The 22,267-nt window shown below is 42.7% G+C and overlaps 1 protein-coding gene across 8 annotated transcripts in view; it reads right to left on the bottom strand.

Annotated features, from left to right (window-relative positions):
- Positions 1 to 22,267, bottom strand: part of ocrl (OCRL inositol polyphosphate-5-phosphatase) — a 35,955-nt gene that overhangs the window by 4,212 nt on the left and 9,476 nt on the right. For 6 of the 8 annotated variants that reach the window (XM_045723836.1, XM_045723832.1, XM_014211813.1 and 3 more), the window contains 16 exons: positions 17,793 to 18,002; positions 17,285 to 17,552; positions 16,358 to 16,519; positions 15,762 to 15,863; positions 15,248 to 15,362; positions 14,889 to 15,005; positions 14,146 to 14,327; positions 13,616 to 13,727; positions 13,098 to 13,207; positions 12,328 to 12,463; positions 11,915 to 12,025; positions 11,380 to 11,545; positions 10,511 to 10,746; positions 6,958 to 6,981; positions 702 to 821; positions 307 to 391 (listed from right to left, as the gene is read on the bottom strand). In XM_045723836.1, the coding sequence (XP_045579792.1) occupies positions 307 to 391; positions 702 to 821; positions 6,958 to 6,981; positions 10,511 to 10,746; positions 11,380 to 11,545; positions 11,915 to 12,025; positions 12,328 to 12,463; positions 13,098 to 13,207; positions 13,616 to 13,727; positions 14,146 to 14,327; positions 14,889 to 15,005; positions 15,248 to 15,362; positions 15,762 to 15,863; positions 16,358 to 16,519; positions 17,285 to 17,552; positions 17,793 to 17,973 (2,227 nt within the window). In that variant the 5' untranslated portion in view covers positions 17,974 to 18,002. The remainder of the gene's footprint in view (positions 1 to 306; positions 392 to 701; positions 822 to 6,957; positions 6,982 to 10,510; positions 10,747 to 11,379; positions 11,546 to 11,914; positions 12,026 to 12,327; positions 12,464 to 13,097; positions 13,208 to 13,615; positions 13,728 to 14,145; positions 14,328 to 14,888; positions 15,006 to 15,247; positions 15,363 to 15,761; positions 15,864 to 16,357; positions 16,520 to 17,284; positions 17,553 to 17,792; positions 18,003 to 22,267) is intronic. The other 2 variants (XM_014211815.1, XM_014211816.1) reach the window with 2 other exon arrangements.

The following is a 22,267-nucleotide window of genomic DNA, read 5'->3' as shown; positions in this document are numbered from 1 at the left end:
GTGTGTGTGTGTGTATGGGCAGGAACACTGATGATAGGGAGAATTGTACACCATAAAACCCAAATACCACACACATCATTTTTCATCCACATGGCAAATCTATGTAACGTATGTCGTGAATGTAGCACCTCCTAATACTACCACCCCATGCACCTTGGCAGCAGTCTGTGTATAGCAGCCACTTTATCACGGTGTCCCATATAGCTGTGTGGCATCTCAGTCACAGTCTCCTGTTACAGGGCTGGGCCTAATAGTGGATCTGGGCCAAAGGGTTTGGAATGACTGGGGACATATGAGCAAGGATACGGATGGAGTCAGGAATGCTGGTGTCCAGGCAGTCAATGATACTCTGCAGCTCCTCCTGCAGGCCCGGTGTCTGGAACAGGTCCTCCTGAAATAATGGTAAGGAGTTTACAGCCATTTTGTTTTTCCTTGGAATAAGGGTAGGGTAGAATACAATTTAGAGGCTGAGACGCTAAGTCTAGAATAGTACTTGGAAGGGTTAGCCTGGAATACAAACAAAATGTTGTGCTGTTTCGCTCCGTCCAAACAGAATAATTGAAGTGACAATAGTGAAATGGAGCGATAATCCGTTTGGATCCCAGGCTAACCAAGTTCACCCATCTGTGAGGAATATCCAAATTCATTGCGACAGCACTTGAGAATAGCGCTTTGAACATTCCCCCTTACTATCCTCTCACCTGTTGGCAGGACTTGGTAAAGAGGTGGTTCACCAGCAGCCACACCTCCTTGGGGATTTTTAAAGGCTTGTCCTCCATGCCAGCACTGTCCACCATAAGGAAGCTCATCTTGGACTTCTCCTGAAGTAACACACACAACCACAAGATGTCAGAAACATAGATACTATACTGAGACCACCACAAGATGTCAGAAACATAGATAATATACTGAGAACACCACAAGATGTCAGAAACATAGATAATATACTGAGAACACCACAAGATGTCAGAAACATAGATAATATACTGAGAGAACACCACAAGATGTCAGAAACATAGATAATATACTGAGAGAACACCACAAGATGTCAGAAACATAGATAATATACTGAGAGAACACCACAAGATGTCAGAAACATAGATAATATGCTGAGAGAACATCACAAGATGTCAGAAACATAGATAATATACTGAGAGAACACACACAACCACAGCATGTCAAAGGCATACTATACCATAATGACACAACACACACAACCCCAGTATACTGAAGAAAATAGTTGGCATTTCAGCGCAACTTTCGGTCAAAAAAAAAGACCGTCGTCAGAGCATAAGCATACCAGATTCTGACACATAAAGTCTCTGTTAGTATTGTGATTGAAACCAGCTTTACCCGGTCGATTCATAAACTTATGAACTGCTTAATTCCCTAGGGAGGATTTGATTAGATTCATCCTGTGCCATTACATAAGACAATTTAAAAGTATCCCATTTATCAAAAATGTTGATTCCATTCCTAAGATGATTCCACATGGCACATTGCCTGTCATTATAGGAATAGGGAACATATTATAGCGGATTATCGCAAGGTTTGGATGTCGAGTCGGCTTGCAGGAGAGCCATTTTACTGAAAGCGGATCACATCGTTTTGTGTCTAGCTGCAAATGGATCCCTGAGAAGTAGGGAGAGTCGGGCCAAAAATAACCACTGGCAATGGGGGTCACACACACGAATGGGACACAGTGATAGCCTGCAGAGCCATATACAACATCAAGAGCTAGAGAGCCTCTCAAAGTGTTACTGTTCCTTAAGCTTCTAGGAGTGCAGCTTCTACAAAAGATGTAGCCTAGGCTATGGTTAGGTGACCAGAAATAAAGGCTTTTACAGAACTCAAATACATCAGGCCCTGAATGTTGATTTGGGGGGGGGCAGGGCTTTTTCCACTGGTGCTACTAACTTTTTCAGTTGATGGCACCCAGCATTTGATTTGGGCGCACCAATTTTTTTACCTGACTAGTGTCCCATAATGTACCTACATTCCATAGAACCAGGCTAAAAGACTAGACATCTTTTAAAGTAACATGCCATTACAGGGCTCGACATTCAGGTCCGTGACAACTGAAAGCTACTGGCCTGAATGAAAAGAATACTGGCCTGGGAAAGCAGATGATACTCGCATTACTTAAATGTTCGATTTAATTTGAGGGCTGAGCAAATACCCTATTTCTCGGGCTACCCAGACTCCTTGCTCCATCCAAATGCTACGCCACACCACGGACGTTAGTTTCTTCACCGCAATTAGTCTGGATTGGAGTACCTCCCCAACCCTTTACCGAATGCGAACACATTCAGGGCCATCTTAATAGTACAGAAACCGATGGGTTGGGCCAGAGACAGAACACACATGGGTAAACCGGCAGTTTGACAATTCGTCATTGGATCTGATACTAAGATTGGATAGAGACGATCCAATCGCTGATGACTTTGTTTTGTACAACACCCCTCGTCACCACAAACAACTTCAATAACGGCGCAATCTCAAAAAGGCTGTTTTTGTTAGAGATTTTTAAGGTCACTCCACAGTTAAAGAGCCCTTTTTATATTTTGGTAAATTCTGTTTTATTTTTCTAGGTTTGCGGTTTTCACTCTCAAAATCACACTTTATCAATAAACTACATGTTCTATATTCACAAAAATGCTTAAACCACATCATGAGACCAATTTTGAGGTCTGGAAAAAATAGGAGGGATTATTAGGTGGCCATGATGGTATGAGGGCCAGATTGGGAATTTAGCCAGGAAACCGGGGTTCACACCCCTACTCTTACGATAAGTGCCATAGGACAATTAGTGACCACAGAGAGTCAGGACACCCATTTAAAGTCCCATCCGAAAGACAGCACCCTACACAGGGCAATGTCCACAATTACTGCCCTGGGGCATTTGGGATGTTATTTTAGACTCTGTGGATGTAAATCAGTAGTTGTTTAGTAAACTGTTGAAAACATTAACTTGCTGGACCTTGCTGTAGGTCATGTAACTGTTTGTTACATCTAATATTTGCTTTGTGGACTTCACCGGACAGATGTTGCTCTCCAGTTTTGTCATGAAACAAACGAATGTGTAGTTGAAATGATTCCGCCTCTGTGTGACTCGTCTTTTTGCTGTCTTGCCTTATTGTACTGTATATCACAGTGGCGTATGAATGAATGGGTTATAAAGCACGCAACGCAATTATCACAGCATAGGTTGTAATACAGCTTTTTTTACTGGCTTGGCTTCACCAGTGATTTAACCCACGCACCACTACTGGTAGTTCCTGAGTTAATTAACAACTAGCATCCCATCATGCTTAAGGTCATGTATAAAAATGCCCAGCTGCCCATTATTTTGGCTACCATGGCTAGAAGAAGGATCTCAGTGACTTTGAAAGAAGGGTCTCAAAGGAGCATATGGGGTTTAAAGGGCGTGTGTGTGTGTGTGTGTGTGTGTGTGTGTGTGTGTGTGTGTGTGTGTGTGTGTGTGTGTGTGTGTGTGTGTGTGTGTGTGTGTGTGTGTGTGTGTGTGTGTCGCCAGATCCCAACCCAATTGAACACTTATGGGAGATTCTGGAGTGGCGACAAACAGCGTTTTCCACCAATTATGGAATTTATTGTAGAATAATGGTGTTGAATCCCTCCAATAGGGTTCCAGACACTTGTAGAATATATGCCACGGTGCATTCAAGTTGTTCTGGTGGCTTGTAGTGGCCCAACGCCCTATTAAAACACTATGTTGGTGTTTCCTTTATTTTGGCAGTTACCTATTTATGGTGCCATCTGTAGTGGGTTTAGCCATGCAGTGATTCAGTTTCACTGGCCGGTGAGCTGCTCAGATACGGAAGGTGAAGATGGGATTAACATCAGGCTTTATATGGGTGAAGCTGATGCTGCTTAACTGAGCACAGGCCCCCTCTGCTTCTCCCTAAACTCTCATTAGCCTTAATCATGTGTGTGAAGGCCTGTGCACTGTAGGGTGACCTGCTGTGAAATGAGCTTGGGTGTGCGGAAAAAGGACTGTATGTGTGTGTGGAGGGACGGTTGTGATGCGTGTGTACTGCGGTGGAGACGTGCTTGAAGTCTAGTTCATGTGGTGTCACTTCTATGATCGCACACACACGCAAGTGTGAGAACCAGGCTCCTCTCTTGTAGGGCTGGGCGATATATCGAATTCATTTGATGAATTCAAATGTATGTTTTTGCGCAATATTCTAAATGCCTGTATTGCTCCTTCTGTGCACCTTCCCATTTACACCAGAGATGTGAATATAATGACAAGATGCTCATGACTCTGCCCTAACAATAGGAGTCGTCCCAAAGGCGGGAAGGCAGGCGACAAGCTTAGGTCCAAAATAAGCCCATAGAAACGCATTGGGCTTATTTTGGACAGATTTTAACAAGAGCGAAACCTCTCGCTTCGCCTCTTCCTCTGTTCACACACCCAAGCCCCTGAAACTCACACCAACAAAGTTGAGAGATCACTTCTTCCTCTCTATTTGCATTTGAGGTTTGGTCCAACAGAATCGGTCATATGGACACCCAAACACATTGAGACATTTTACTGTCATAGTAGAAGTTAACCTGTCTAACGATATCCTTTATATGTCTCAACGACTCAGCTGTCTAGTCTTTTATAAAATGTGCAATAAGCATAAAATACAGTTATATTAGGAATTGGCCACATTATCATTCGGAGAAATACGATAGGTCACTTGATTTGAACATCTGAACAAAGTGAAGAGGCTAGCATGCTGTTCAAACAGTTGGAGACGCATAGAAGGTAGTCTTCATTACAATTCAACTGTTCTGCCGTGTTAGCTACAAAACATATCCAAGTTGGCTAAACTTGAAATATAAAGATTAGCTGGCTACTCACTAGCATGTGGGTTTGTGCTTGAGAGATTGTTGTTGAGACCTGTGTTCATTTTCTCTAATGCCTGCTACAATAAGTTAGTCATTATTAGTGAATGTGCATTATGCATGGTTCTGGTTAAATTTATAACAAGGGCATTTTCATAGACTCGAAAGCCAAATCAGAGACGTTTGCAAAAAAGCAGGTTAAACTATTTTTTATAAATAATTACATTATCAGTGGGGCTTTTAGCCTAATTTCACACGCCCTGAATTCATTACATTATTGCTGTTTGAAATGCAGTGTATTTGACCTTTAACTATACAACAAAGCTTAGAGAAAATGTTTAAAAAATATATATAATAATAATAATAATTATCGAGATGTATATCATGAAAGTTTGAAAAAAAATTAGATATGATTTTTAGGCCATATCGCCCTGCTCTACTCTCTGGTCTATCACTGCCTTAGGGTTATCAATCTCAACCAGTGCTTGCATAATTTGAAATATTTAAAGCGTATAATATGCACTCATGCACATTTCATGACGGTCTTATGCGGCCCACCAATATCTCAGATTGAAGACTAGCACAGCTAGTAGTGCTGAGAGATTAGGTCTTTAGGTCGATTATTAAAAAAGTAACATCGATTTCAAATATTTTTGTAGACATTAAATGCAATACGCATTATGTGGGTTGAATGCTGTAACAGAGAATAAAAGTCCCATGATGGTAGTGACTGCCCATTACTGCTTATCACTTATTAACCACAATTTATTCACATTACTTCAAAAAAATATTTCAGCTGTGTATACTACATTTGTTTTAGGCCTAGTTGATGACGTTATTATTTCATTCCAAGTGATCATCTCTATAGAGCAGCTGCCTATGCTGTCTGACAAAATAGAATATTGGCCTGTTGGAAACTACAACGACCTACTATATCACACAGTTGGGGCTTGATCTGATTTCTCTCTAGAGAACCTGCACATTGCGCTCACAGCAAAAAAGGAATTCAAATAATTGAACCAACATCAGTCAATTAGTTGTTTAAAAACTGAAAAATACCACAATTCAACTAATCGCTCAGCACTAACTAACAGTACTGCTATGGCAAAGACGGACATGCAACCCCTGCGTCTAGAGCTGTAGTAAATTAAGACTTTAGTATTGGATTCCAGAATATTTGATCATGGTCTTGTCTGAACCAATGTCCTTCCCTAATTCAGAACATGAGGTACTGTATATTTGGTTAATCTAAAGGTGTTTTTATGTCAAATCTAGAAAGCAACATTACTAGACTAGAACCTGGGTTGCCTATTTCGCTGACCAACAGCGGGGCAACAGACTAGCCTTATACCCTGACTACACCGCTTGCGTCGCATGCGCAAGCGTTGCAAAATAAATGTAGAAATCTATGTTATTCAATTATTGCACCCACACTGCTTGCACGCGTCTGCGTTGCCAAGGGCTAAAATAGAAGTCCTTTCTATTTCTGACGCAGATCGCGCTGCAAGTCCGGTCTCTCCCATCTCCTCATTGGTTTATAGAAGCAAGTACCTCATTGGTTATACCCATGTGGGTGATTGAAAGACAAACTGTGTTGCCGGTCGTCGTAGTAATACTATGAAAGTTTAGATGCCAATCACCATATAAGTTCAAAGATGAAAAAGCTTGGAAGGTGGAGAAAGTACTAGAAACGATTCGGTTGGCCGTTTTATGTGTGGATTAATTGTCGGAGTAGAAGACCTTGTGCATTTCAGGTAAAATAACAACTCAATGTTTATATCCCAGGACAAATTAGCTAGCAACAGCAAGCTAGCTAAATAGGTCAAATTAGCTAGCAAGTGCAAGCTAAGTAGCTAAATTGCCATAAATGTTTAATGCTTTTCGACCTGTCCCCAAATTAATGGAATTGGTTCAGAGTTTGTTTTGATATTTTAACCTGCATGTCGTGATCGCGTTTGGTGTAGGGGGACAAAATAGATTTATGCACGATGGCGCACGAGCGCAGCCGGTTTGGGTTCCGTGTTACAGTGGGACACCATAGAAATAGAATGATTCTAATCATTATATATTTCTATAATGGGCACACCATGTTGACTTTACCTTTTCCGTGTAGCTGTCCTCTCCCTGAGCACCCAGCAGCCACCAGCACAGCAGTGAAGAGTTGGAAGGGAATGATCAAAGCAATGAGGAAAGAGAACAGAGAAGATACTGTAGATAGGAGATAAAGCGTAACCCACGAGGAGTAAGGAAGTAAGATAATGACATGCTGTTTGAAAGGTGCAATCTGTAGTTTACTGTCTGTTTTTTTAAGTATTGTCCTAGGCCGGCAGGATTGGGGGAAAGGGTCTTCGAGAGTGTATCGAGCACTGATTGGCCTAAATTGAGTTTTGTTTTGTGTGTGTTTTTGTTTGAGCATTGATTCCTTGAGCATTACAGGGCATTACAGATTGCACCTTTAAAAATGAATGATTCCACCCAAAAGTACCCATGCAAAGAATGACAGTAGAAAAGTAACAGTGGAAGGAAGAGATCATTTGCAATGCAATGGATCATATAAACATAGCATACTAATATAACACTAGCGGCCAAGGTGGATATAGATAGAAATGCATGGACAGGCTATTTGTAATGTAAAGTAGACCAGGGTATATGACTAGCCTAGACTTAGTCAATGATCCCAACATTTCAGGAAAGCCCTTCTGACATTTGTACACATCATGTTCCACTTCCTTATTCCCTTGGAGATTCTAAACAATGGCACGGGTTGAAACATTCTCGCTGCACTCGACAGACTGTGGAGATTAGGGCTGTGGCGGTCACGAAATTTTGTCTTTATGTTAGGTCCTGATCTGGCTATGCCAAATGGATTTGGGCTACCCTAGTTCATTTAGTAGACCAGATTTGCTTAGAATTCCATGGCATTATTTTATATTATGAAGAATACAATTGAACAAAGCGGAATAAAATAGAAACGATTTGAGGGTGTGGGGCTATTCTGTGTTGAGCGGTTAACAAAGAAATAGGTACTCCTATATGCTTCATTTAGAGTTATTAATGTAACTTTAGTTGTTCTACAAACGTTGGGCTATATGTTTTTATTTTTAATACATTGTAAGGTTGCATGATGAGACTAATGATGATTTGAAAAAAGTTGCTTGAAAGGCATGAACTCTGCTTTGTTTTTTTGTGCAGGCTGTACACACTTCATCAGTATCTCATTCACAATTTGACAAGCACTTGATAATGCCTTGAATTTCACAGCGGCCTCCCCTTTGTGTGGCCGTAATGTACCCTAAAAAAATCAATTCTTTTTGCGGCCAGTGGCCGTTGTGCCCTTGGCCCGGAGTGCTGTGTTGTGCCCTTCTCCCGGAGTCCTGTGCGCCCTGAAGCACCTCTTACTCACATGGCTCTCCATCACGTGATCGGGTCTTTCTCACAGGTTACAAGTGAAGACAGACATCTGGGATGCAACTGCGCGCGTCCTTATCCGATTCCGAGATACATATTAAAAGATATTGGAAGAACTGTCCACATTTACTTTTCATCAGCAAACAAGATGAGTAGACCTACCGAACAGCAAAAGCACTAGCCTATGTCAATCTACTATCCCCCATAGTACAAAAGTCAACCTATTATATTCTGTGCGAGAAATAAATATTCCAAAACAGTCTGGGAAAGTTGTGGGATGCGATAGATCCCAAATTAATACAACCACTAATATCCAAAACCCTTTTTCTCGCAATGTGGCTGACGAAACAGAGCAGAACATTTAGCTTAAAACGTTGATAAATTAGGCTATTTCTTCACATTATAAGCGCAGCAATGTGCACATTGCAGTAGGCTATAAGTGCAAATGTTTTATTAGCGGGAAAACACCATTATTAAAAGTGACCGCAATTGTGATTATGCATGTAATGCTTTTATTATAAATGATCTTCCCCAAACTTGAAACTCACGCGCTGCTTATGTATGCCAGTTAGGCTCTACACCCCTTGTAAAGTGGATTAATGGGCTTCATTTTAAGAAGTTATTTGGCGACTTTAGTTGTGATACAAACCTTATCAAAACATATAAACTATGGGCTAGTTTACATGATGTGTTCGACTATGATTAGAAAAAGGTTTTTTTTTAGTTTTTTTTTAAAGGCATTGTTTCTTATGCTGGGCATCATTCACAAGTGATAATATATAATTCAGGCTAATATTGTCACCCATCAGACTATTCTTAATTGAATCTTGTCTTTACATATACTAAATAATATGTGTGAAATTTGTTTTGATTTAGAATGGACCATTATCATGCACCTGTCTTGAAATAGGGTCAGTGTGAAAAAATACATGTCATCTATGCACTTAAATAGCGAAATTAGGACGCTTTTCCCGTGGTTCATTTTCATGCCAGCTAGGTACGCTATACTCCTGTTGTAAAGATAAGCAATGTGCTTAATATTATGAAAGTTGAGAAATAAATATAGTAGGCCTAGCCTACTGAAAGCTGATGGGATTCTCCTCTTTTTAGTAGAGGCCATCACTGTTTTCTCGTGCAATTGCATAGCCAATAGAAATGTTGCGCAACATGAGCTCTCATGAAGTGTTTGATGAAATTTTCGATTACATTTGAATTGTCAGAGTGATTAGAGGGACAATAGAGTGCGGAGTACCAGTCAGTTAGCAGGTTTGGTAGGCTACTTATGACCATCAGCAGCATCAGAGATTGGAGAAGCCTAATTACCGTGACTAAACGGTCACGTGGAATTTGACTGCCTTCATGACCACCGGTATGGCGGTAATACGTCACCGCAACAGCCCTAGTGGAGACTCTTACAATCCCTTAAAGGAGTGGACAAACAGGCCTTCACGTGTCCCTGCCAGATATCACTTTCTGAACAGGCTTTTTGAAAAAATAAGGAGGGGCTCTTCAACACCAACCTTTGAGGCCTGCTTCAGTGTTGGCTGCTTTTCATGTCTTAACCGTTTAGATGGTTTAGGGTTAGGGAAACCAACTTTAGCAGAATCTCTTTGCCAAAAGTGTCATGGAGAAAAACAACTACCTGCCATTGCTGCCTTCAGTTCCTTCACAGACTGAAGTACTGTATATACAAAAAATAAGCTGTTGCATTGACTGTTCACCTAACCTGGCAATGAATACTATATTTATGCTGTGTTGTCATCTTAGGTCTCTCTTTATGTAGTGTTGTCTCTCTTCGTGATGTGTGTTTTGTCCTATATTTTCAATCCCAGCCCCAGTCCCCGCAGGAGGCCTTTTGACTTTCGGTAGGCCACCATTGTAAATAAGAATTTGTTCTTAACTGACTTTGCTAGTTAAATAAAGGTAAAACAAAAAATAACATTTAAAAATATACACAGTACCAGTCAAAAGTTTGGACACACCTACTCATTCAAGGGTTCTTCTTTATTTTTACTATTTTCTACATTGTAGAATAATAGTGAGGACATCAAAACTATGAAATAACACATATGGAATCCTGTAGTATCCAAAAAAGTGTCATATTACATTTGACTGGTACTGTGTGTGTATATAATTTAACAAACATTTCTTCAATACGGAACAATATATACATCACTCCTAACCTACTTTGAAAGTATTCCTTCCTGGTTGCTACAGTAACTTCACGTTAACTAGTCCCACTCACCAGGTCGATGAGCTTGGTGATGGGGATCTCCCGGATGGGCTTCTTCATGCGGCACAGGGTCTCCAGTGAGGTACCGAAGCAGCTGGGCAGGTAGTTGCCTGAGATGGTGATGAAGTAGTCCTTTCCTCGGTCCAGATGCAGCACCAGAATGTCCTCGATGGCGTCCTCTCCTGAGTTGAGCAGCGTCACCGAGTCCTTGCTCACATACACATCCAGGAAGATCTCTAAAGTTTCGTCTGGTAGGGAGAGACAAAGAGGGGAAGTTTTCATTCGGGTATGGGATGGAAAACATTCTGCAATGGAAAGTGGACATGGGCTTCTCTTATTGAACAAATCCAGGTAGACCAAAATCCTTGTTTCAATCTGTTTTCTTTCCTTTTGGTGCCTCAAGAACAAAGCCCTAGTGGTATTATAACTGATGAGGGATAACACTGAGAACAAAAGATACATGCACACAATGGGTTATGACAGAGTATAGATGCAATACAAATGCATTCTTCGGTCCAGTTGCGAAACAACCCCTAGACCCTAGGCACGTTATGTAAAAGATTTGATTGGTAGGCCTATAAATAATATGGTAGCAGCATGCCCTCTTACAGGCTTGGTAGGACTTTTAACATATTGTTTATTGTATACGTGTCAAAAGCGTATTTAAGGAGTAGGGGGTAGGGGTCGTATCTGGACAGGCCTTCCTTCTCCCTCCTCTAGGAGATTATTCAACTAATTGATCAGTGAATCCTTAGATCCTCAGATCAGTGAAATCCCAGCAAGGAAGAAGTGAAGTATGCATTGTGAAAGTATCCCACCAGACAGGGCCTGTGACTGACTGTGGAAGGTAGGTGACATGGCTTAAAGTGATGGGGACTCACTGGGCTCTAGGAAGCCTTCGCTGGGCTCGGCGTGGAGCCAATTCTTGCAGTACTGTGAGTCGTTCAGCTTGGGAATGAAGGCAAAGTGACAGGGGACCTGCCCGTCGTTGGAGATCACAAAACGCTCCCGCTGAAGCTGGCGGAACTTGACGTCCTTAAAGGTGAACTACGGGAGAAGAGAGAGAGAAAGAAGTTGAGAGGAGGACAGACACGCAGTAAGCCGGAGTGCAATAATATTTGATTGACCTATGCAAAGTAGATAGTTTAAAATACAAATAGATGCCCATACCATTCTACCTGTGCAAAGTAACTCAAGCATCTTGGCAGGCTTATATCAATTTTCTTTGTGATTTAAATTCAGACCAAAATATTGCCTGTCACAAGTCCCTGATTCAATTCAAAACGACCATGTACCTTGCTTACTGACAAAAACAGAGAATTATTGATCTGAATCAACATGGGGAGGACATGCTGGACAGGAAATCAATACGATGAGAGTCATGGCTCTTCACGTGTGCATGTTCTGTCTACTCACCTCTCTGTGGGTCAGTGACAGAGACGGGAGGAATTCGTTCTCCATCCTGTCCATCATGCGCACAATCTCCTCAAAGACCTTCTTGTGGCGCGCCTCGTTCACCACCTTCACCTGTTACACACAGATTCATTTTCCATCAACACCGATTCATTCATTATAGCATAACCAAGCACGCTATTCGAGAATAAACACATTAAGCCAATTTATATGTATTTATATTATCATTCTTAATAAGCTGTATAGTATGTTAAAGGTTTTTATGTCTATTTTACTTAATGGACTCCTTCAGCTTAGCAGATATGTGTTTATTGTGAATGTGAGGTCTCCATTGACTGCCTCGACCTCAATCAGTCAGATGTGATTTCCAGACGCTGACAGACAATGAAGTGAGTGAGTGGCTCCATGATCCTTACCCCTACGCTGAAGAGGGAGCTGACGGGCTTGTGGTCACTGGTCTTCAGTTCCATGTGGCTCCTGTAGTGGAGCTGCTTAACGTCACTACCCCTCCACAGGATCCGGTCGCACCACGCCGGGACACGACACTTACCACTGCAGGAGAGCCCCAGACAGAGAGACAGTGGTTAGAGGCACAAGGTCAGCTAACCTCACACAAGGATCGTGTTCATTTGGGCACTAAATGAAAGACAGCGGATTGAAACAGTGATGGACAACGTGGACTCGTCCAATAGGAAACAGTAATTTTCGCTTTCCGCTGAAATGTTTTCCAAACATGTTCAGTTGCATGCCACACAACCCAGTGTCTCCCTAGATACCTTAGATTGTTTTCCAGGTACATAACAAAGGCCCCCAAAGCAACCTCCTGGGTCTCTTCAAATGATTTTAGGCAGGAGGGGAAAAAGCTAGTTAGGGGGGCCTACCATGCCCATTCAATACTGGAAAAACATTGCCTCAAACAGCTGTTTATATTTGAGTAAGGACTCATTTCATTACTGGGACAGAATGTTTGGAAAGGTGGCTTTTCAGATTTGACCTAACTAGGTACATAAACATGAATAATCAAGGTGCTATGGAATATGAGGACTATCCTACACAGGGTATTTCCTTTGCACTCTGTTGGGTGGGGGAGTAATAATTTACAGCTCAAAATACTAACCTCTCTGGGTATTATATACTGTAAGTCCGTACTTGACGGGAAAGGAATCAGGATCAGTGGTACATTTACCTAGAGTCCCAACGGTCCGTCTTGGCATCATACTTATATGTGGGCATGAAATTGATCTCTCCCTCAATGAAGTCTGTGAAGGCTTGCCTGGTCTGTCTCTGGATATTCAGCTTCACACAGAGGAAGGAGGGGAAATATACCAACAACAAAGGTTATTCAGAGACAGACAGAGGAACTCCTGTATTTATAACCCTCATAAACAACCAGAGAGAAAAAGGGAACAAGGAGGGATTCCACCAAAGTTATTGCAGAATACAGAAGTCCTAACTCCACTCAAAAAATAGTTACTTTTATTTAGTGTCACTCTTATTGTTGAAGTTGCTGTTTATTGTTTTGTTTTTGTAACTGATTTGTCACAGTGCAGAACTTTAAATGACAACATGATTGATGTGCAGTATTGTTTTATTCAATTTCAACAATTTATGACAGCGCTGAACCTTAAACTTTAGGTTGTTTGCATAAACAAGTTGTAAAAACCCATTGCGTGTGTGTGTGTGTGTGTGTGTAAATATTCTCACCTGGTCATACTCCTGCAGCTTCCTTAGTTTGTTGTGGGAGATGAGCTGTTTGACCTCGGCTGCATCGTACACAAACAACCGGTAGTTCAGATCTCCTACCCAGATCACTACACTGGACCACAGAATGGATGAAGAGTTATGCATTGTAACACAACACCATGTAAAGTCTTACTGTAATGCCATAAGTTTACACATAACATAAAACTCTACGAAAGTAAATCTGTGACATGGTTACACTATTTTACAGTCCACTATTTACTTTGAAATTATGTTGAATTACATTATTTTTACCTGAGAATTGTTTATTGGGTATTCAATAACAATCACCACGGCACTTCGTAAGTACTATTTCAAAGAATTACATGTATTATGGGCAATGACGACTACTGTAAGTCCCTTAGATCTTGAAATACTATTATTGAGAACACATGCCCAATGCATTGCCCAATGCTTTACACTAAGTGGCATGCTAGTGTGGGCATTGGATCAATGCCTATGACTCTACAGTATGGGTCTTGTAAGGGACTGACTCGTGTTTGACGATGGTGAGGGGAGGGTGGTCTAGCAGGTGGAAGCTCATGCGGGCACAGATGTCTTTGTAGTCCTGGTTCCTCCTCTCAAAGTCCTCGACGTGGGCCGCCAGGTGGGAGTTGACAAAGCAGAAGCTGGTGTTGTGGAACACAAAGCGCACCGCCACGCCTCCCTTGTTCCCCTAATGGGAAAAGAAAGCATTGGATGTTGATTGACTGATTTGTTTGTTCAGTAGTGTCCCGCAACAAACGCTCAGCCCATCAAAACTTAAGACATCTATGGCGTTGTGTGGTGACAAAACTGCACATTTTAGAGTGGCCTTTAATTGTCCCCAGCACAAGGTGCACCTGTGTAATGATCATGATGTTTAATCAGCTTCTTGATATGCCACACCTATCAGGTGGATGGATTATCTTGGCAAAGGAAAAATGCTCACTAACAGGGATGGTAAACACATTTGTGCGTAAAATTTGAGCAAAATAAGCTTTTTGTGCGTATGGAACATTTCTGGGATCTTTTATTTCAGCTCATGAAACATGAGACCAACACTTTACATATTGCGCTTATATTTTTGTTCAGTGTATTTCATATTGCATTAAAATATCTGTTAATTTACATTTGCGCACAAATACAGTGTCTATGTTCTGAATACGTACCTATAAAATGGTATAAAGTTATAAAGTTGATTGGAGAAATACGAGAACACAAACACTTCCTCTTAGTTGACTTGACTCATTCGTACCATTTTTCCCATGATGCCAGTTCCCACTTGCTCAGCAGCCACTTCTTTGATGTGATTCTTGTGCACCTTGTTGACATACACCACCAGCATCATGCCCACTAGTCGGATGGTGCGCACCTGCGGGGACAAAAGCATCCATAGTGGACGACATTCATATCCAAATAATATTACGTCTATTTGTGTATGAACAAAATATGTTGATAAAGGCATCTGCTGCTATTGATAAGTGTGTGATTACGGTAATTATTTTACGTAATTACAAGAATGTAATATTCTAGGAAACAGTTTATTTTTAGTTTAGTTGATCGAACCATTCCTGTTTAACACTAAAGATGAGAAGAGACCTGTCACTAACTCACCCTTTTGTACTTGGCTTTGGGGTGAAGACTTCTCTCCACAGCCTCCACCCACAGCTGCTCCTTCGAGGAGTCCAGATAGAAGAAGGCCTCTGTGCTCAGGTCCAGCTCCTGGAAACTACAGCACCCAGAATGCACAGGGAAGTCAGTGTTTCAATGCTTAGGAAAGTGCAATCAGCACTCATGCATGGGAAAGTGCACAAAAACACTTAAGAGTATGTAATGAAATTTAGGTTATAACTAAGTCCATCCATCATTAATGATGTGGCATTCAGAGGATCCGTTTCCGAAAAGTATGTTATTTGCACAATTCTGGGTTGTATTCGCTAGGCCCCAAACGGAAGAAAACGGACTGAAGCAGGGAGGGAATACCTGAGGTTGTCCGATAAGAAAAGCTTGTTGCTTGTTTCCGTAGCAAAACATTTTGCAACGGTGTGCACTGATGAATACAACAGGTTCATTCACTCATACATTCTGTGTAGAAGACATTGGATACTCAGATAGACATGTCACTGACCCCAGAGCGTATACGTCAGGAGGTTCTTGGTTACAACACAGCCAGGGGTCTAGACAGCTGTCTGGGGACTGGCCGTTCACATTCCACGTTCCGGTAAACAATCTGAAACACACACAACAGTCTTATATAGACATTCACATGATTAAGTGGACAGACACACAAGTGAGTTTAGTGCTTGGGTGTAGGCTGATAAGGGTTGCAGGTAAGAATGGGGACAATGGCTCAGTGAGTGACGGTACTTTTTCATTCAATGCAGGATCCTGCCCACTACAGCCTCCAGAAAAATGTATAATAACTAAATAGGTGCATTTGATTTAATCTCACCAGAATGGAATTTAAAAGGGTGATGCTGCTATAATCCACTTTCAATCGATCTCCTCAATGTTCTGTCCAGAATCACAACTGGCTACTGCAGGGGAGCACATATAATGGAGCTGGCTCAATGAATCACGCGTGTGTGACGTTACCTTACCGAGACCGAATACTCAGATTAGCTCTCCAAGGTAATGCCTAGTGTTTCGCTTGTGGCACACAGGAGACCCGGGTTCGAACCAAGTCGGTCACACACACACACCCACAAACCAACGGGTACTCACCTGAAGTCCTTGATGTCCACATACTCCTTCTCCTTCTTGCCCAGGCGGTGTTTGATGAGGTACTCTCTCTGGCCGGCCTGAGTGGAGAACATGGCATTCCGCATGCTGTTGGTGGTGGGGCTGTCGTTCCACGAGGTGGGCCGGTCCACTGCAGTCCTAAGACTGCAAGATCAGATGAGCTAAGTCATCGCCACAGTATTTCCACATCATTATTTCACAAGCAGGATGTAGAGCCTACACATCAACAACTAGGCCAGTGGTCACCAACAGATCGATCGAGAGATCTCCAAGGCATTCGTAGGCGATCACCAAACATTTCTATAGAAAAGCCAACGATAAAGCCTTGTGTTCCTATTTTTTTGTTTAGCACAGTTGGCGGAAGGTGCACTTGATTCAGCAGCCTTAGGGCCAGGAAGGTAAAGTGTTCCCATTTTGAACCATTTCATGTGTCTGAAGGCAGAACTTGGCATACGTTCATGTATAAGTTATTCAGTGCTTTAAACACTTTGTTCAACACTTTTTATAAGCTATTCTGCTTACTTCCACTCACGCTACAACCAGCACTGCAGCTGCAATTAATGAGTATATCAAAATGTTTCCATAAGCTTGTGTTTTCATTAACGGCTTGTCTTTTTCAAGTATAGCCAACATGCAGTGATAATGTATTGGGCCTATAGCGCAAACATTATTGCTACAGAACGGTTTTTAATAGGTTAATGTTGCATACACTTATGTTTTTTAAGTGACGTTTATTTTGGAATCAGAAAGTGATCTTGACTCAAAAAGGTTGGTGACCACTGATCTAGGCCCTCTAGAAATAAATAGAGGCCATCTGACACCAATAGAATCCAAATACAGTTCTGTAGGGGAAAAAATATCTCCAACAGGATGGGCATACTATGGGACGGTCCTACTGGTACCACTCACTCGGTTTTGGCAGGCGTGACGAAGGCAGCATCTTTAGCCTGTACGGACGAGGCTCGGTCTTTGGAGGTGGGGATGGGAGCGGGGGGGAGAGGATTGGAGGGAGTGTACGAGCCTTTACGTGGAGGTAGAGGGGGAACTGGGGGGGCTTCCCGGGGGGGCACAATGCGATTCTGCTGGTTCTTCTTCTCCTCCACTTTGAGGGAGTGGTTGAAATTGTCCTCAAAGCCAAAGTCCGTGGCCAGGGATAGAGCTGTGTCCTGTCTATCTGCTGAGATGGAAAGATTCAGATGTGAGAAACCCTGTGACATTCAACAAGTACTGATTCACTCCTGACCTCTTCGCTGTATTGTGTGCTGATGTAAAATGGCTGCAGCACCATCACCCAGGTGGGTGCTAGACATAAACTGACAAGGTGAGTTTACCCTATACAATGTCAAGCGCTTTGAGCAGCTGGAAAAGCGCTATAAAAATGCATTCAATTTGAACTATATTATCCATGTATCCATACCTGTGCAGGTCTGGTTAGCTGAAGAGCTATTGTTGAGGTTGGGAGGCGGTGGCGGTACGCCGATGGGCTTGGTATGAGAGTTGACAGCTTTGTGGATCCCTCTTTGTGGAGGGATGGGTGGGACTGGGGCAGAAACTTTGTGAGGAGACGACATTATGGGAGCCGGCACGATGGGATCCATCACTTTGATTTGCGTGCTTTTGGACTCCACTGGAGGAAAAAAAATAAAAAATTAAATGAGAACCTTGGGTTTGACAGCAGCGCTGGATCACTTAAGAGATAAATGTTCTGAGTTACATAAGACAGCATTTCTGTACAAGTTGCAACCTGCATAGTACATAGTACCAAGAATTGCAGTCTTTCAAATGTGTATAGTTCCAAGAATGACCTCAGAGTACAGTAAATATAGTTTTTAGTGGATCTAAGGAGAATTGCAATAGCAATATCACTACTCCCTTCAAAAGGATCTAAACCATTTTTCTATGAAATTTGCCATCTTGTTTCTATTGACCATCTCAAGCGGACATCAGCAGTTTCTGTGAATCATTATTACAATGACTGGGAAAACAGACTATCTAGAGGGACAATCCAGGAGGAATAAGATCGTTGTGGATGGCAGTCTTCGTATGAGAACTGGGCCGTATGAAGAAAAATGCTCAGTGAAAAGCTGCAGATGGATCATACGAAGATTAAAGTGGAGCGCGCTTGCAGGTCTGGAAAACATCTAACCAGCCAATAGTGGTCAAGTTCCTGAGGTTTTTAAAAAAAAAAATGTATTTCACCTTTATTTAACCAGGTAGGCAAGTTGAGAACAAGTTCTCATTTACAATTGCGACCTGGCAAAGATAAAGCAAAGCAGTTCGACAACATACAAAAACACAAAGTTACACATGGAGTAAAACAACATACAATCAATGATGCAGTAGAAAAATAAAAAAAATAAGACTATATACAATGTGAGCAAATGATGTGAGATAAGGGAGGTAAAGGCAAAAAAAATGCCATGGTGGAAAAGTAAATAAAGTATAGCAAGAAAAACACTGGAATGGTAGATTTGTAGTTTGAAGAAAGTTCAGAGATAAAATATAAATAATATGGTGCAAAGGAGCAAAATAAATAAAATAAATAAATACAGTAGGGGAAGGGGTAGTAGTTTGGGCTAAATTATAGATGGGCTATGTACAGGTGCAGTGATCTGTGAGCTGCTCTGACAGCTGGTGCTTAAAGCTAGTGAGGGAGATAAGTGTTTCCAGTTTCAGAGATTTTTGTAGTTCGTTCCAGTCATTGGCAGCAGAGAACTGGAAGGAGAGACGACCAAAGGAGGAGTTGGCTTTAGGGGTGACCAGAGAGATATACCTGCTGGAGCGCGTGCTACAGGTGGGTGCTGCTATGGTGACCAGTGAGCGGAGATAAGGGGGACTTTACCTAGCAGGGTCTTGTAGATGACCTGGAGCCAATGTGTTTGGCGACGATTATGAAGCGAAGGCCAGCCAACGAGAGCGTACAGGTCGCAGTGGTGGGTAGTATATGGGGCTTTGGTGACAAAACGGATGGCACTGTGATAGACTGCATCCAGCTTGTTGAGTAGGGTATTGGAAGCTATTTTGTAAATGACATCGCCGAAGTCGAGGATTGGTAGGATGGTCAGTTTTACGAGGGTATGTTTGGCAGCATGAGTGAAGGATGCTTTGTTGCGAAATAGGAAGCCAATTCGAGATTTCACTTTGCATTGGAGATGATTGATGTGAGTCTGGAAGGAGAGTTTACAGTCTAACCAGACACCTAGGTATTTGTAGTTGTCCACAAATTCTAAGTTAGAACCGTCCAGAGAAGTGATGCTGGACAGGCGGGCAGGTGCAGGCAGCGATCGGTTGAAGAGCATGCATTTAGTTTTACTTGTGTTTAGGAGCAGTTGGAGACCACGGAAGGAGAGTTGAATGGCATTGAAGCTCGTCTGGAGGGTTGTTAACACAGTGTCCAAAGAAGGGCCAGAAGTGTACAGAATGGTGTCGTCTGCGTAGAGGTGGATCAGAGATTCACCAGCAGCAAGAGCGACATCATTTATGTATACAGAGAAAAGAGTTGGCCCAAGAATTGAACCCTGTGGTACCCCCATAGAGACTGCCAGAGGTCCAGACAGTAGGCCCTCCGATTTGACACACTGAACTCTGTCAGAGAAGTAGTTGGTGAACCAGGCGACGCAATCGTTTGAGAAACCAAGGCTACTGAGTCTGCCGATGAGGATGTGGTGATTAACAGAGTCAAAAGCTTTGGCCAGGTCAATGAATACGGCAGCACAGTATTGTTTCTTATCGATGGCAGTTACGATGTCGTTTAGGACCTTGAGCGTGGCTGAGGTGCACCCATGACCAGCTCTGAAACCAGATTGCATAGCGGAGAGGGTGCGGTGGGATTCGAAATGGTCGGTAATCTGTTTGTTGACTTGGCTTTCGAAGACCTTAGAAAGGCAGGGTAGGATGGATATAGGTCTGTAGCAATTTGGGTCAAGAGTGTCACCTCCTTTGAAGAGGGGGATGACAGCAGCTGCTTTCCAATCTATGGGAATCTCAGACGACACGAAAGAGAGGTTGAACAGGCTAGTAATAGGGGTTGCAATAATTTCGGCAGATAATTTTAGAAAGAAAGGGTCCAGATTGTCAAGCCCAGCTGATTTGTAGGGGTCCAGATTTTGCAGCTCTTTCAGAACATCAGCTGAATGGATTTGGGAGAAGGAGAAATGGGGGAGGCTTGGGCGAGTAGCTGTGGGGGGTGCAGTGCTGTTGAATGCAGTAGGGGTAGTTAGGTGGAAAGCATGGCCAGCCGTAGAAAAATGCTTATTGAAATTCTCAATTATAGTGGGCTTATCGGTGGTGACAGAGTTTCCTATCCTCAGTGCAGTGGGCAGTTGGGAGGAGGTGTTCTTATTCTCCATGGACTTTACAATGTCCCAGAACTTTTTAGAGTTGGAGTTGCACGAAGCGAATTTCTGTTTGAAAAAGCTAGCCTTGGCATTTCTAACTGCCTGTGTGTATTGGTTTCTAACTTCCCTAAAAAGTTGCATATCGCGGGGGCAGTTCGATGCTAATGCAGAACGCCACAGGATATTTTTGTGTTGGTTAAGGGCAGTCAGGTCTGGGTTTAAAGACAAGATGGCTGTTCTGGAGAGAGCCAAGATCTTGAGAGGAACCAACATCTCCCTCAAACAGGACTTCTCTGAAGCTGTGCACCAGAGGCGGAAATAACTTATCCCAGCTATGAAAGCTGCCAGAGAGCATGGGAACATTGCTTACATTGACTAAGACCCCATTAGGGGTGTCTGTTATAAAAAGATGCTCTGCGTTTTGACACAAAAATCAACTGTATTAGTTGTTCAGGCGCTGGTCTTGTCCCATCTTGATTACTGTCCAGTAGCATGGTCAAGTGCTGCATCGAAAAACTAAGCAACGCTGCAGCTAGCTCAAAACAGAGCAGAACGCCTTGCCCTTAACTGCACATAAAGAACTAATAACAACATGAGAAATGTTACTGTGACAAATTCCAGATTGTCTGCAAAATCAAATAACATTCATCTCAGATACCAATACATAAGACATGCAACCAGGAGTCTCTTCACAGTCCAAGTCCAAATTGAATTCACAGAAACGCACAGTTTTATACAGAGCTATGACCGCATGGAACTCCCTTCCAATTACTCAAGCAAACAGAACAATTACCTTTAAAAAAAATTATTAGCCTCCCGAGTGGTGCAGTGGTCTAAGGCACCACCTCGCAGTGCTAGCTGTGCCACTAGAGATCCTGGTTTGAGTCCAGGCTCTGTTGCAGCCGGCCGTGACCGGGAGACCCATGGGGCGGCGCACAATTGGCCCAGCGTCGTCCGGGTTAGGGGAGGGTTTGGCTGGCCGGAATGTACTTGTCCCATCGCGCTCTAACGACTCCTGTGGCGGGGCGGGCGCATGCACGCTGACACGGTCGCCAGGTGTACGGTGTTTCCTCCAACACATTGGTGCGGCTGGCTTCCGGGTTCAGCGGGCATTGTGTCAAGAAACAGTGTGGTTTGGCTGGGTCATGTTTCGTAGGATGCACGGCTCTCGACCTTCACCACTCCCGAGTCCGTACGGGAGTTGCAGTGATGGGACAATTGGATACCACGAAATTGGGGGAAAAAAAGGGGTAATTTGAGGTTAATTTCTGTGACTTTCCTTGTCTATCAGTGTATCAGTGTTTTGTTACCTTCCATGTTCTGTGGACAGCAAGAGTAGTTGCTGCTTCTGCAAAAGCTAATGGGGATCCAAATTGCCACTGGTCAAAATTTGTGCACGGAATAGGGTGCCACTTGGGACAGTAGGAGAGACAGCGCGTAGGCAGTTTGGGTGGTATCTAGGATCTAGGAAGGAGCTGGTTGATGTAAGAGGCTGTGTTGCTATATTTTTACAAGCTCACTGTGAGACTGCGTCCCAAACGGGACCCTTACTCCC

Source organism: Salmo salar, chromosome ssa09, assembly GCF_905237065.1.
Source record: "Salmo salar chromosome ssa09, Ssal_v3.1, whole genome shotgun sequence".
NCBI classification, from domain to species: Eukaryota; Metazoa; Chordata; class Actinopteri; order Salmoniformes; family Salmonidae; genus Salmo; species Salmo salar.
Note: the sequence above shows the minus strand (reverse complement) of the source record. Positions and strands in the feature narration are given on the sequence as shown.